Source organism: Sardina pilchardus, chromosome 9 (genome assembly GCF_963854185.1).
Source record: "Sardina pilchardus chromosome 9, fSarPil1.1, whole genome shotgun sequence".
Lineage (NCBI taxonomy): Eukaryota > Metazoa > Chordata > Actinopteri > Clupeiformes > Clupeidae > Sardina > Sardina pilchardus.
The window spans coordinates 16,665,633-16,677,927 of record NC_085002.1 but is presented as its reverse complement, the minus strand read 5'-3'; the positions used below and the strand labels follow the sequence as shown (position 1 = coordinate 16,677,927).

General features: G+C 45.6%; 1 protein-coding gene across 1 annotated transcript in view; it reads right to left on the bottom strand.

The window, feature by feature from the left end:
- sulf2a (sulfatase 2a) overlaps positions 1-12,295 on the bottom strand; it is a 41,439-nt gene that overhangs the window by 9,309 nt on the left and 19,835 nt on the right. The window contains exons 2-7 of the mRNA XM_062546015.1: positions 5,848-6,123; positions 4,026-4,265; positions 3,676-3,827; positions 2,489-2,658; positions 517-667; positions 69-244 (exon numbers count right to left, since the gene is read on the bottom strand). Of these exons, the coding sequence (XP_062401999.1) occupies positions 69-244; positions 517-667; positions 2,489-2,658; positions 3,676-3,827; positions 4,026-4,265; positions 5,848-6,028 (1,070 nt within the window). The 5' untranslated portion in view covers positions 6,029-6,123. The remainder of the gene's footprint in view (positions 1-68; positions 245-516; positions 668-2,488; positions 2,659-3,675; positions 3,828-4,025; positions 4,266-5,847; positions 6,124-12,295) is intronic.

Below are 12,295 nucleotides of genomic sequence, written 5' to 3'. Positions count from 1 at the left end.
GCAATTGATTTTTTTTTTTATCTGGCATGATGGCAAGTGACCATCCTTAGCTCGGTTGAGTAACTTACATGGCGCCTGCCTCTACGTGAGGACCTCTGACGTAGAAGGGTACACGGATGTCGAACTCATAGGGCATGGACTTCCCCTTGACCAGCCCAAACTGGCCAATGTGGTAGCCGTGGTCAGACATGTAGATCAGGTATGTGTTGTCTAGCTCTCCGGTCTCCACCAGCATGTTGTACACCTTGGAAACACAAGCAGGGCTTTTTGTCACTCTTCACTGCACATTACACACTTCATGAATCTAGGCTCAATTACTTTGCTTTCAACTCCTAAGCATTGGTGTGTGTGTGTGTGTGTGTGTGTGTGTGTGTGTGTGTGTGTGTGTGTGTGTGTGTGTGTGTGTGTGTGTGTGTGTGTGTGTGTGTGTGTGTGTGTGTGTGTGTGTGTGTGTGTGTGTGTGTGTGTATGTGTATATGTGTGTGTGTATGTTTGTGTTGAAGCATGCATCCTCACCTTTTCCACACTGTCATCCACAGACAGCAGGGTTTGCAGACGCCTCCTCTGCAGCATGTTGGTGAACTGCATGTGCACCGGCTTCATGGGCCCGGTGTATCGCAGGATCCAGTGCTTATCTGGGTTAGGCGCGTAGTTATAGCTGGGGGTTCTGAGGAGGAAGAGGCACACTTTTACAACAACAATTGAGGGGAGCAGATCCCAAAGAAACAGTACTGACACAATGCCTGACCTCAAAAAGGTCAGTGCTTGTCCGTGGCTCAGCATAGTGGTTGACAACAGAGTGAAAATTGTTTGCAAGTCTGTCTGTGTAATAATAATATTCACATTGTAAATGCTAACTGGCTTCCACATAGAGAGTAGGGATGCAAAGAAGGCTAACCCCTGTGCCGACCTCCATATTTTAGAATATTTTAGTATTTCAAAAGTATGTCTCTTAGAATTATTTCTGGCCAGAATGCTGCCAGAGAATGCACTTCCACTACATTATGCACTACATTATCCAGCCTTAGGAAAGGTGCAACCTCCATCACCCTTTGAAAATTAGCATGATGTTCTCACCATTAATTATACACGCCCCAATGCAAACAAAGGTGTTATAGTTTCAGCCCTTGAAGATGGTGTTCACTGCATAATTACCAACACATTTTAAAAAGTAAGTGATTTTTGGTGAATACAGCAAGATTGTATTGTATTGTATTGTATTGTACTGTACTGTATTGTATTGTATTGCGTTGGCCCCTGATGAATATAATGAACTGAAACGAGGAACAATCCACTGTAAGAAGAGATTACTGTTGTCTGTAGTGACATTTCATTTCACATTATAATTGGCCACCCTCTTTTCCAATTACAGTACTAGTTCAGCTAGATTGTTTCATGTAATACATTTAGATGGAAAGGCCTATTCATATTATCCTGCCGTACGAGCAGGCTTGATTAATTCCCGGCATGCACTGTGGGACAGTTTAATCAATAATTAAAATTGGCCACTAAGAACTTAGTCATTTCATATCACCATCGCTTAATATCGCCCGACATCTCGAAGGACAAACCATATTAAACATTTGAAAGTCATCGATTGCGTGTGCAGGAAAGCTTGAATCAATAATGATGGAAGCTGCTGCATTAGCAGTCTTGGGCTTCTGAGTCTCTGGCAGATGTTAACGAGGACCTCGCAGTAATTAGCCCATGGCTGTGCCTGCAGGGACGGCTAAGATGCTAACGCCACAATCTGTGCACAGGCAGCTGGTGGATAAGCTAAGCTGACTGCGCCTCGTTGTGAGATTGTTGGCAAATTTGTGCCACAATGTTAAATCATTAAGGTTAATAAGGCAAAAGGAAACAAAATGCAATTATGGGAGACAATGCACTGGCAACATGGGTTGCTAATAAGCTTTTGTGATTGTGATTGTGCTGAGTTGTTTTGTGGGGGAGATAGACAGAGAGAGATAGAGAGTGTAGGAGTTAATTGTGAAAGCCCTGTTGAATCTCTCTCTGGGGGCGACAGTGCATATTTGCCATAAGCGTTACTGGCAAGCAAAGTAGTTCAATTCTTGTTCCTAACTGCTATGAGACATAAAAGACTGAAGCTTTTATTGAGTGTCTCGGAGCGAGACTCACTGTTATTCCATTGTATTGATGACAAACACAACTGGTGCCAGCTGTGTGTGTGTGTGGGTATTTGTGTGTGTTTGAGAGAGATAAACTGGTTGTAGTTTGTAACAGTGTCTATTTGTGTACATAGCTGTCTATGCACATGTTGTTGTATCTGTGTATGGGTGTGTGTGTTTGTGTGTGAGTGTGTTAGAGAGAGACCAATTTGTTACTGTGTATGGCTGTGTGTGTGTGTGCATGTGTGTGTGTGTGTGTGTGTGTGTGTGTGTGTGTGTGTGTGGTGCATGTGTGTGTGTGTGTGTGTGTGTGTGTGTGTGTGTGCGCGCGTGCGCATGTGTGCATGTGTGCATCTCACATGTGCTGGGAGGCGTTGGGGAATGCACTGCTGTACTGCGGGGCCGCGTCCTCGGGGCCGTGCGGAGCTACATGACTCAGCACCATCATGACGGGCCGGTTGGGGTAAATCCTCTTGGACGTGCGGAAGTAGTTGACGCTCTCATTGGTGATGATGTCTGTGAGATAATCCTGCAGAAGACATTTTGTAAACTAAGCATTACATCTCAGTTGATTGTACTTTTACAGAAATTGACATAGCTGTGTTGTGTGGGCTGATTGCCACCTGAACGCCGATTGATAGAAAACCCTGGCCTTGATTGCGCAAGTAATCTTAACAATCTTAATAAGGTGGTTAAGGAAATGGTCTACAGTATGTAACAACCACTTGTATTGGCAACAACAGCAGTTTCAGTGATGCTAAAAATGTGTCTCCAAGTAAAATGTGTCTCCTATGTATGTCAGTGGCTCTCTTTTAAACTGATCTCTGTTGCATCTCTTTTGTAACTGGGCCTTCAGCATTTTCCTCAGCTCATGCTGTTTTTGTCTTTGCACAGATGAGTAAACAGTGCCTTTCCAAAAAGTGCAGAAAGCATGATGAGTCAAGCGAAGACAGGGAAATAGAGAATTTGTCGATATAGCTGGTGTTAAAATAGCTCTGTGTTTTGAAAGCTGTGTTCTAACTCCCTCTCAGTGGACAGGAGTCTGACAGGCGGAACAGGATGAGATGCAGGTTTAGGACGGTAGGGATACCTCAGCCCAAACTCTCCTTTTAAAAAAAAAAACTGCATCAGAGGAGAGTCAACGAGTATTTGTGCTATGAAATGCATTGCAAAAATGTTACATAAATATTGATGTTTAAAGGAGGTAGAGAGGCCCCAGCCGTGGCGCAACTGGCTGGGGCACCTGCACCGCACGCCGGCGACCCGGGTTCGATTCCCGCCCCGTGGTCCTTTCCGGATCCCACCCCTGCTCTCTCTCCCACTCGCTTCCTGTCATTCTCTCTACTGTCCTGTCCAATTAAAGGCATAAAAAGCCCAAAAAATAACCTTTAAAGGAGGTAGAGGAACCACCATCGTATCCATCAAACAAATTTAGAGAAACAATATTCTTAAACTTGAGGACAGTAATCATATGTCTAAAACGTTAATGTCTTAGATAAAATAACTGAGAAAGAACCAGTAAATAGAAATGCTCTTAGTATTGCACCTTGGGGTACTCTGTGCCATGCTTCTCACGGATGCCATTTCTGCAGAGGGTGTAGTTGTAGAAACGGGAGTTCTTCACCAGTGCCAACCATTCTCTCCATCCCGGAGGAACATAGGAGCCATTATACTCATTCAGATATTTTCCAAAGAAGGCTGATGAATCAGAAATGCAAAAGTAAGTCTAGACTAGGTGACGGCAGTTTGGTGGTAGAGCTTACTTTAATATTCAGTTTCATGCTTATGCTGCTGCTCTGTGGTTCACTCAAACAACTTTTCTAACAATTACATTGAAATGCTGCCACCTTTAATTCACAGCATTCCCTGTCATTCATGTTTCTCAGTCAAGTGTACCTGTCCTGTAGCCGGTGTTGTTCAGGTGCACAGCAAAGGTGTGTGGTTCGTGGTGAGCCTGCCAGGAGGGGGAGGAACAGTTCTCGTTGTTGGTGTAGGTGTGATGGTTGTGCACATACTTCCCCGTAAGGATGGATGACCGTGAGGGGCAGCACATGGGAGTGGTGGAGAACGCATTGGAGAAGTGCGTCCCACCCTGCACCATGATCTTACGAGTCTTATTCATGGCCTGCATGGAGCCTGAGAGAGAGAGAGAGAGAGAGAGAGAAAATAATACTATTAGAATATTATTCTCTGTGTTTTGAATGTTTGATGCATTTTGCATTCTAAATTGGAATAGAGAAGGAGGGAGGATTGGAAGAAAAGGCTTTGAAAGAGGCAGAGGAAAGAGTACGAGAGAGAGTGAGAGAGAGAGAGAGGACGCGAGGCGAGACCTTTCTCTCCAGTGTGGTCCCATTCAGCCCTTGTCCACTGGCCTATTCAACTGCTGATTGTCCGCTGTAACAAACGCTTGACCATAAATTCATGAGGGTGAAGAAGGGGCACTCTTCTCTGCTGGTCAGACCAGCATAAAGACCATCTGTGGGGCTTTTGTGGGGCCACTTCAGGGCAATAAGGTCTCAAGGGCTTGAAATCAAATGGTCCGTCAAATAATGGGGCAGGAGTGCACATTTACACATGCAGACACATACTATGATGTGAGCTTTGAAACGTGTGATTCAAAGTTGTATTTATTGTTGAGCTTTCATTGAACTTTTTTCTGAAGAATTGACTTCAGTTTGAATAGAAACCTGAAACTGACATTCCCCTTGATCTAGTTCAAGCAGTGAATCCTAAGGGGCTGACAAGTGGGATTTGTACTGCACATTTCCCATGAGTATCTGTTTCACATTTTTAAAAATGTTAAAATGCCAGACCAGGCATAAAATATTGCTCAGTAAGCCGTCACTGTTGTTCAACATAAGAGAGCATGAATGTAGACTAGGTGATTGTTTTAAAGTCATCTTTTTATCCAAAAGCTAATGCACGCCTGACAGACTTAAAAACATGCAGTTCAGACTGTTGAATCTTGTCGCTCTGTGTTGCCTGATGTGTGAGCAGGAAAGAGTCTACTATGCATACAGCAACAACTGCCCTCCATCAACCAGCAACAACATGCATACAGCAACAACTGCCCTCCATCAACCAGCACCAACATGCATACAACAACTGCCCTCCATCAACCAGCAACAACATGCATACAGCAACAACTGCCCTCCATCAACCAGCACATCTTCTGTCTTCCACTGCTAGTGCAGTAGGCCTACCAGGGTGCAGATAAACAAATGTAATCAAAGCAGTGCTGGCTAATTTCCACACTGTTCTTGCTCTCTAGACAAGCCAAATACATCTACTTCCAATCAAAAACATGTTTGATAACAAGGCACAAATGACATTGGCATTGTCAGTGCTGGATCTTTTGGTCGTGGAAGAAAGAAGCCGTTATCGTTAACAGTTATAAAAAATCCAGTCATCCGGAGGGAATAACGCGAAATACCAGAATTGTGTCTCCTTGGTGGGAATATCTGATAATTACTCTGTGCTTCTTAGCAACAATAAGCAGACTAAACAGCTAATTAGTGCAACACTTTTCGCGATGGCTCAGACCCTAATTTCATTATGTTCAACGTGTTGATGCAATCCTAAACTAGTCGACGGAGGTCCATCAGTGTTGTCGGAGCTGCGCACACTGCCGTGATTGGAGCTACGGAGGCCCATTGACCAATCAGACGTCATTAGACGTCCCACTCTTGGCTTAGTCTACTGCCCCCGTAACACTTACCCAGCTCAATGTCCTGGTCATCAGTGAGAATGAGGATGATGTTCGGTCGGACATTTCGCCGATCCCGCTGCGGTCGTGACTTCCACCTCTGTGCGCTGAGGTACGACGACCCCTCGGTGATGAAGAAGAGGAGGCCGATGAAGAGGAAGAGAGGGCTAGTGGACAGGCGACACCCTGCCATGGCTCAGGCCTGCGATGCGGTGCGGTGTGGTGCAATGTGGTCTCTTCTCCAATCAGCTTTGGTCTGGTCTGCTGACTGACTTGGTGTTGCAGCACCTGAGTCAACACACAACAGTACACAAATGAGACTACATCAGAGGCTCCATTTTACTACTGGCTCAAGTATCTGAGGCAAAGACGCAACCCCTGGACAGCAATCCCATCCCAAGACGCTGGGACATCACAGCAGCGCAAAGTTACAGTACTTACATACAAGTACACATCATAATCAACAGTTTGTTGGATCCAGTCTGTTCTACAGTCAACACATTTTAGTAACCAGAACATTCGGAGATTTAGAATCATCCAAGAAATGCTCTGTCAGTATTGACAACTTGGTCCATTGTGACCAGATGCGACAAATCCACAAACGATCCAGCAGACTGAGCATTAGAACCAAGAGATTTGACAGAACACAGACCTACTGTGGCTTGCCGTCTCTGAGGGAAAGGAGAATGCAGAGAGTGATGTCAGCATCTGTTGTTAGTGTGATTGATTTATGCAGAATGTGAAAATTATACCAAACAGCGCTGGCTGAGCCCAGCTAGGGTTCTTAGCTAGCAACATTTTATGAGTCATATTTTATGACAGTGCTTTGTGCACCTGCTGTCACATGCACGCACACACACACACACACACACACACACACACACACACACACACACACACACACACACACACACATTACATATATATGGATTCCCACAAGGACTCCCCCTCCCCCTCCCCCCCCACATACACACACACAAATGGATTCACACAAAGACTCAGACACTCTTACACACCCCTTACACACACACACACACACACACACACACACACAGATATGGATTCTCATAAAGGCTCACACTCTCATTCTCTCTCCCCTTTTCTCTCTCTCTCACACACACACACAAATGACTACGCCCCATACACACGACAAGTGTACCAGAGGTTCTGTCAGACTGCTCTCTGGGTCTCTTCACTGACACACACACACACACACACACACACACAAACACACACACTCACACTGAGAGACAGCAGCAGACTAAATGAGATCCCTGAGCATTAATGGTCTCGTTTAGGCTGCGCTCGTTAATGAATCATTAATGATGCGTGAGTGCGGTGTCATCCCCCTCGTGCCCGGGCGGCTGCAGATGGACACATGGCAGCCAGTCTGGAGGCTAATGGGGCTGGGAGCCGGGCCAAGGTGGCCCCCTCAGAGCCAGGGCAAGAGGGGCCGGGGGGAGGGGGCAAGGCAAGGAAAGGCGGCCAGGGGCCAGAGGAAGAAGGGGGGGGTGGGGTTGGATGGGGGCACCAGCCACAGATGCTGATGGATGGAGGGCAAAAGGGGAGGATGAGAAGAGGATGAGAGGGCAGAGGAGGGGAGATGAGAGCGGGGTGGGGAAAAACAGAAGAAGAGATGGAGTGGTGGGGTGGGGAAGAGAAGAAGGAAGGGTAGACGAAGAGAGAGAGAGGGATGACACCGGGGTGAAAAGGATTTAATGAAGATGAAGAGGAGAGGGAGAAATGAGGGATGAGAGAAGAGGATTAGGGAGGAGTGGGGAGAGCTCACAGCATCCACCGGCAAAGAGGAAGTGGAAGGAGAATGTGTGGACAAGAGCTGTGTGTGCAGTTTATAGGAGAACCTCTCAATCAGCCACTAATTGAGGGCTAAGTGAGAGTGCTCTAGAGTGCACAAACACAGACACACACAGACACACACAGACACACACAGACACACACACATACACACACACACACACACACACACACACACACACACACAAGCACACTGCTTTATTCGGTCAGGTAGGGGCCTAAAGATAACAGCACCAAAATAAGTCTGACAGATTGTAAAATCTGTATGAAAAGACCAAGACCTGAAATGGGTCAAATCATTGATGCACTTGTACATGCATACTGGAGTCTGTTTACACCTTCTGCTGCTCCTGGCATCAGGCTGCTAACAAAGGGCTGTGGTGACAGCACAGAACATTAGCTGCCCACATGATGTCCAATTTCCCAGTTAATTTCAGCAAGTCACTCTAGTCTTGACAAGACTGATGAGCTTCTTAGCAGGTCCTTGATGGCTGGAGAGAAAATCCTCCAACATGATTTATTATCGTGCCCGCCACACATTTGATTAGAACCTGTTGGCCATTTGAGGCCGCCCACAGTAATTAATGTAACATAATTATTATGTCATACATGAACATCGTAAACAAACACAAATATGTTTCAAGGGAACATGCCATTCAGAGAGCATTGTAATCTTTCATCATTATCCAGTACCTTCACCTAAAGAGCCAGACCTTCTATACAAAAGACCTCATCTAACAAATCTAAATATAACAATTCATTTCTTCACCATTGTAGCCATTATATAATTTGCATAATTTCACTGCAAAATGCAAACCTTCTAGATGTGATGATGTTGGCATTTCACTTCCAGCCAAATTTATAAGCTCACACAGTTGGCTTCATAATGAGATTGGCCACATCTATGTGTCATCCCAACATTGAGTAACAACAGTAATAAAAATCCCGAAAATGAAGCTTGTTGTGTCAGAATGATCCACTACGATAAGATTTAGGTTTATATCCCTGTTTTAATGAGTGGCAATAAAATCTCATTCATCAATTTAATTACACTGTCAAAGCTGACATTAAGGAAGAGTTTAAGACCTCAAACTTTCTCTAAGCGCTAAGCGCATTAGTGCTCATATGTGTCACATCTGCCAATCAAACCGTGATTAGTGACACATACAAAGAGCCTCAGCTGGCCACGGGGTTAGAAACAAAAGGCAAACAACACAATGTCCTGACATTTTTGTTGCGATCACAGCGCAAAACCGCCGCACAAAGCCCTTTTAAGCGCAAAATCAACAATTAACACAAAGGAGCCCTGGCGGGTAGGGGCGCTCGGTGGAGCACACACAAGCTGTGTGCAGAGTGTTCAGCCGCGGGGAGCTCCGCTCGCTCCCCAGCAGGCTCACCTCGGCCGCCGAGCAACAACAGCCTCTCTCAGCAGCACAGACCACCACACACACACACACACACACACACAGCCGTGGGGAGCTTTTGTGTCCGCTAAATACGCCTTCACCTCTCTCACCCCCTCTGCAACAGTACTGCGCCATCCACCCCAAATCTGATGCCTCAGGCTGAAGAGGAGCATTACACAGAGACATAAAAGTAAACGGCTGACATCTGTTTTAATTATCTGTGCGAGTAAACAAAAATAAATCAGGATAAAGATTCAAGCTTTGAAAATGGCCAGTTGCAATCCTATCTCTTGTTTCCTACAAACCACAAGGCTTCATAGTTCCAACATTGGTAGTATTGGAGGACTAGAGGGTTTCAGAAAACTTTTATTCAGATAAAACTTATTTATCTGAATAAAACTATTTGCACTGGCATAATGCTCATTACTTAACCAACAAGACTCATCTATTCTCACGAGTAATTGAGCGTATGTGCTGTTGTCAGTCTCTGTAGGGTCCTACCTCATAGCAGTGGTGTGGTGGTGGTCTTCAGCTGTGGCCGGCTCTTAGCGTCCCACAGGGAGGAAGACGGGTCAGTGAGCTCATCTCACAAATAATCACAGCCACTGGCCATGAGGGAGACGACACTCACTGCCAGCGGCTCACTTCCCTCCTGTCTCTCCCTCTCTCTCTCTGTCTCTCTCTCTCTCTCCCTGCTTTTCTCTGTCTCACGCTCTCTCTCTGTCTCCTTCTCTCTCTCGCTCTCTACCTCTCCCTCTCTCTCCGTGTCCCTGCTTTTCTCTGTCTCACGCTCTCTGTCTCCTTCTCTCTCTTGCTCTCTACCCCTCTCTCTGTCTCCCTGCTTTTCTCTGTCTCACGCTCTTTCTCTGTCTCCTCTCTCTCTTGCTCTTTACCTCTCCCCCTCTCTCTCTATCCCTCTCTCTCTCACACACACACATAGACCTAGTTCTTTCTCTCTGTCTCTCCCACAACAGCTTTTTTTGCTTCTGTCTGTCTTGCGCTCACAGCAAGTCTCTTTCTTTATCTATCTCTTTTACCTCTAGCAGCCTCTTGCTTATGTCTGTCTCTTGTTTTTCTCTCCTCCTCCTCCTCCCATCCTTGCCTCTCTATTTCTCCTTCAGCCTCGCTCTTTCTCTCACCCTCTTCTTCTCTTCCCTCTTTTTTTTCTTCACTCCCTCGCTCACTCAAGCACCTGCTTCTGCAACACCCTGTCCCTATTTTTCATCTCTCGCTCCCTTTCCCAGTGTCACACACTTACTCACACAACACATACACAACACATACACACATACACACACACAAACACTCTTTCTCATACACACACACACACACACACACACACACACACAAACACTCTCCCACACACGCACACACACACACACACATGCTCGCACACACACATACGCACACACACAAACACACACACACCACGTAAGCAGCTGCGCTTGCTCACATTTTTATTCCTGTGGCTCTCTCCTCTCTCCACGGGCATTGTTTCCCCCCCTGTGGAATGGATGAGATCTGACCTTGGGGTTGTGTTGTGCTGTTTTAAATTCTCCCGGCTGCTTGAAGCCTTCTCCCCCACCGCACCCCACCCCCCCTGCCACCACCCAAACCAAAACCCTATCCAACCCCCCTACCCCCACCCCACCCCACCCCGCCCTGTCCCTATAGTGCTGGCACAGGATGAAAACGACTCCACCAAACAAGCCTGAGGGAGAACTTAAACAGTTCTACACATTCACTCCACTCATCCTAAGCCCTTCCTTCACAAAGCCATTTCATTGAATATAGGAGGGCCAGGGGAAATAGTCTGCAGAATGGAGGCAGTGACCTGTGGAGCGGAGACATTTTCCTTAACCCTCTAATCCTCCTATATGTAAAGCTGAGCTGCGCATTAATGGATTGAGAGACAAGCCTATTGATCATCTGTAGATTTTACGAGAATCATTTCGCTCAATGTCAAACAGTCTCACTCACGCTCTCTCTCTCTCTCTCTCTCTCTCTCTCTCTTTCTCTCTCTCTCTCTCTCTCTCTCATACGCACACACACACACACACACACACATGCAGTTTTGCATCAAGAGCAAGGGATGGGCCTTACGTGAGAAAAAAGACCACTGAAGAACGCAACACTTGCCAGCATGACTGGAGAAGAAACTTAATCCTTGCTATAGGATTCTTTCATGAATGAAAGCTTCTTATTGCAACATGCCCATTATATATCTGTGCAAACAGACTTCCAAGCTAAAAATAATTCACTTTTTTCTGAAGTTCCGGTCATACTGAAAATAATCCCTGTGCTCCAAAAACGATGCAATCTGGAATTCAGACCATTTTCATGAGGTGTCTTTAGAAGAAATGTGCCTCCCCTGTTGTGCCATGCTGTATACAGTATATCTGAGACTGTATTCAGGCAATAGCACTATCTACATCTGCATCTGTATCTGCACTGCTGCTTGGTTTTTTTTATTTGTTTGTTTGTTTCTTTGCTGGTGCTGAAAATGCATGCTTGATTTACTGAGGTTTACATGAGGACACCATAGTATGTCTCAATCACTTCTGCTGTTCGCTATATATGCACTTCTATGTAGGCTTCATCTATGCTGCAAAGTAATCTGTTTGCACCTAAACCTGATTTTTGTTTATTGTTTAACAGAGACATGACATGACAATATGTCTGAACCCATTCAGTATTTCTTTAATGTCCAGGAATGGGATTGTGCACTGCTGATGATTAAAATCAACTGGGGTGAGTTAGAACCTAGACGAGGACTGTACAATCTGAACATGAATCCCTACAGCCTTGACGATTTTTGTATTGTGATCATCAGTGGTCAAGCCACTGATGAAAAAGGTAATACAGTACTTAAGAAAGAGGCACCAATGTACACCCATCCGTAATGACCAATCAGCTATCACAGAAACATACACCTCTCTATACATCAAAGGTGTAGCAAGTATCAAAGGATGAGTCACAGGTGAATCAAGTATGAAAGGAAAAGTCACCTGCATATGACAGCATCTCAAGTGACAGACTCAAAGTACATCCATACATCAATAGCCAAGAGTGAGCTGTTTTTCAATCACTCAAGGCCGAATCCTCAACTCAGCACCTGTCACACTAGACTGATGAGGATTTATGACGCTCCCTCTCAAGTGAGGAGAAATAATCCTGAGACGGCTGCTTTTTGTCAGCTTTCTACTCCACCGCTGGTGCGTGTTGAAGGCCAGGCGGAG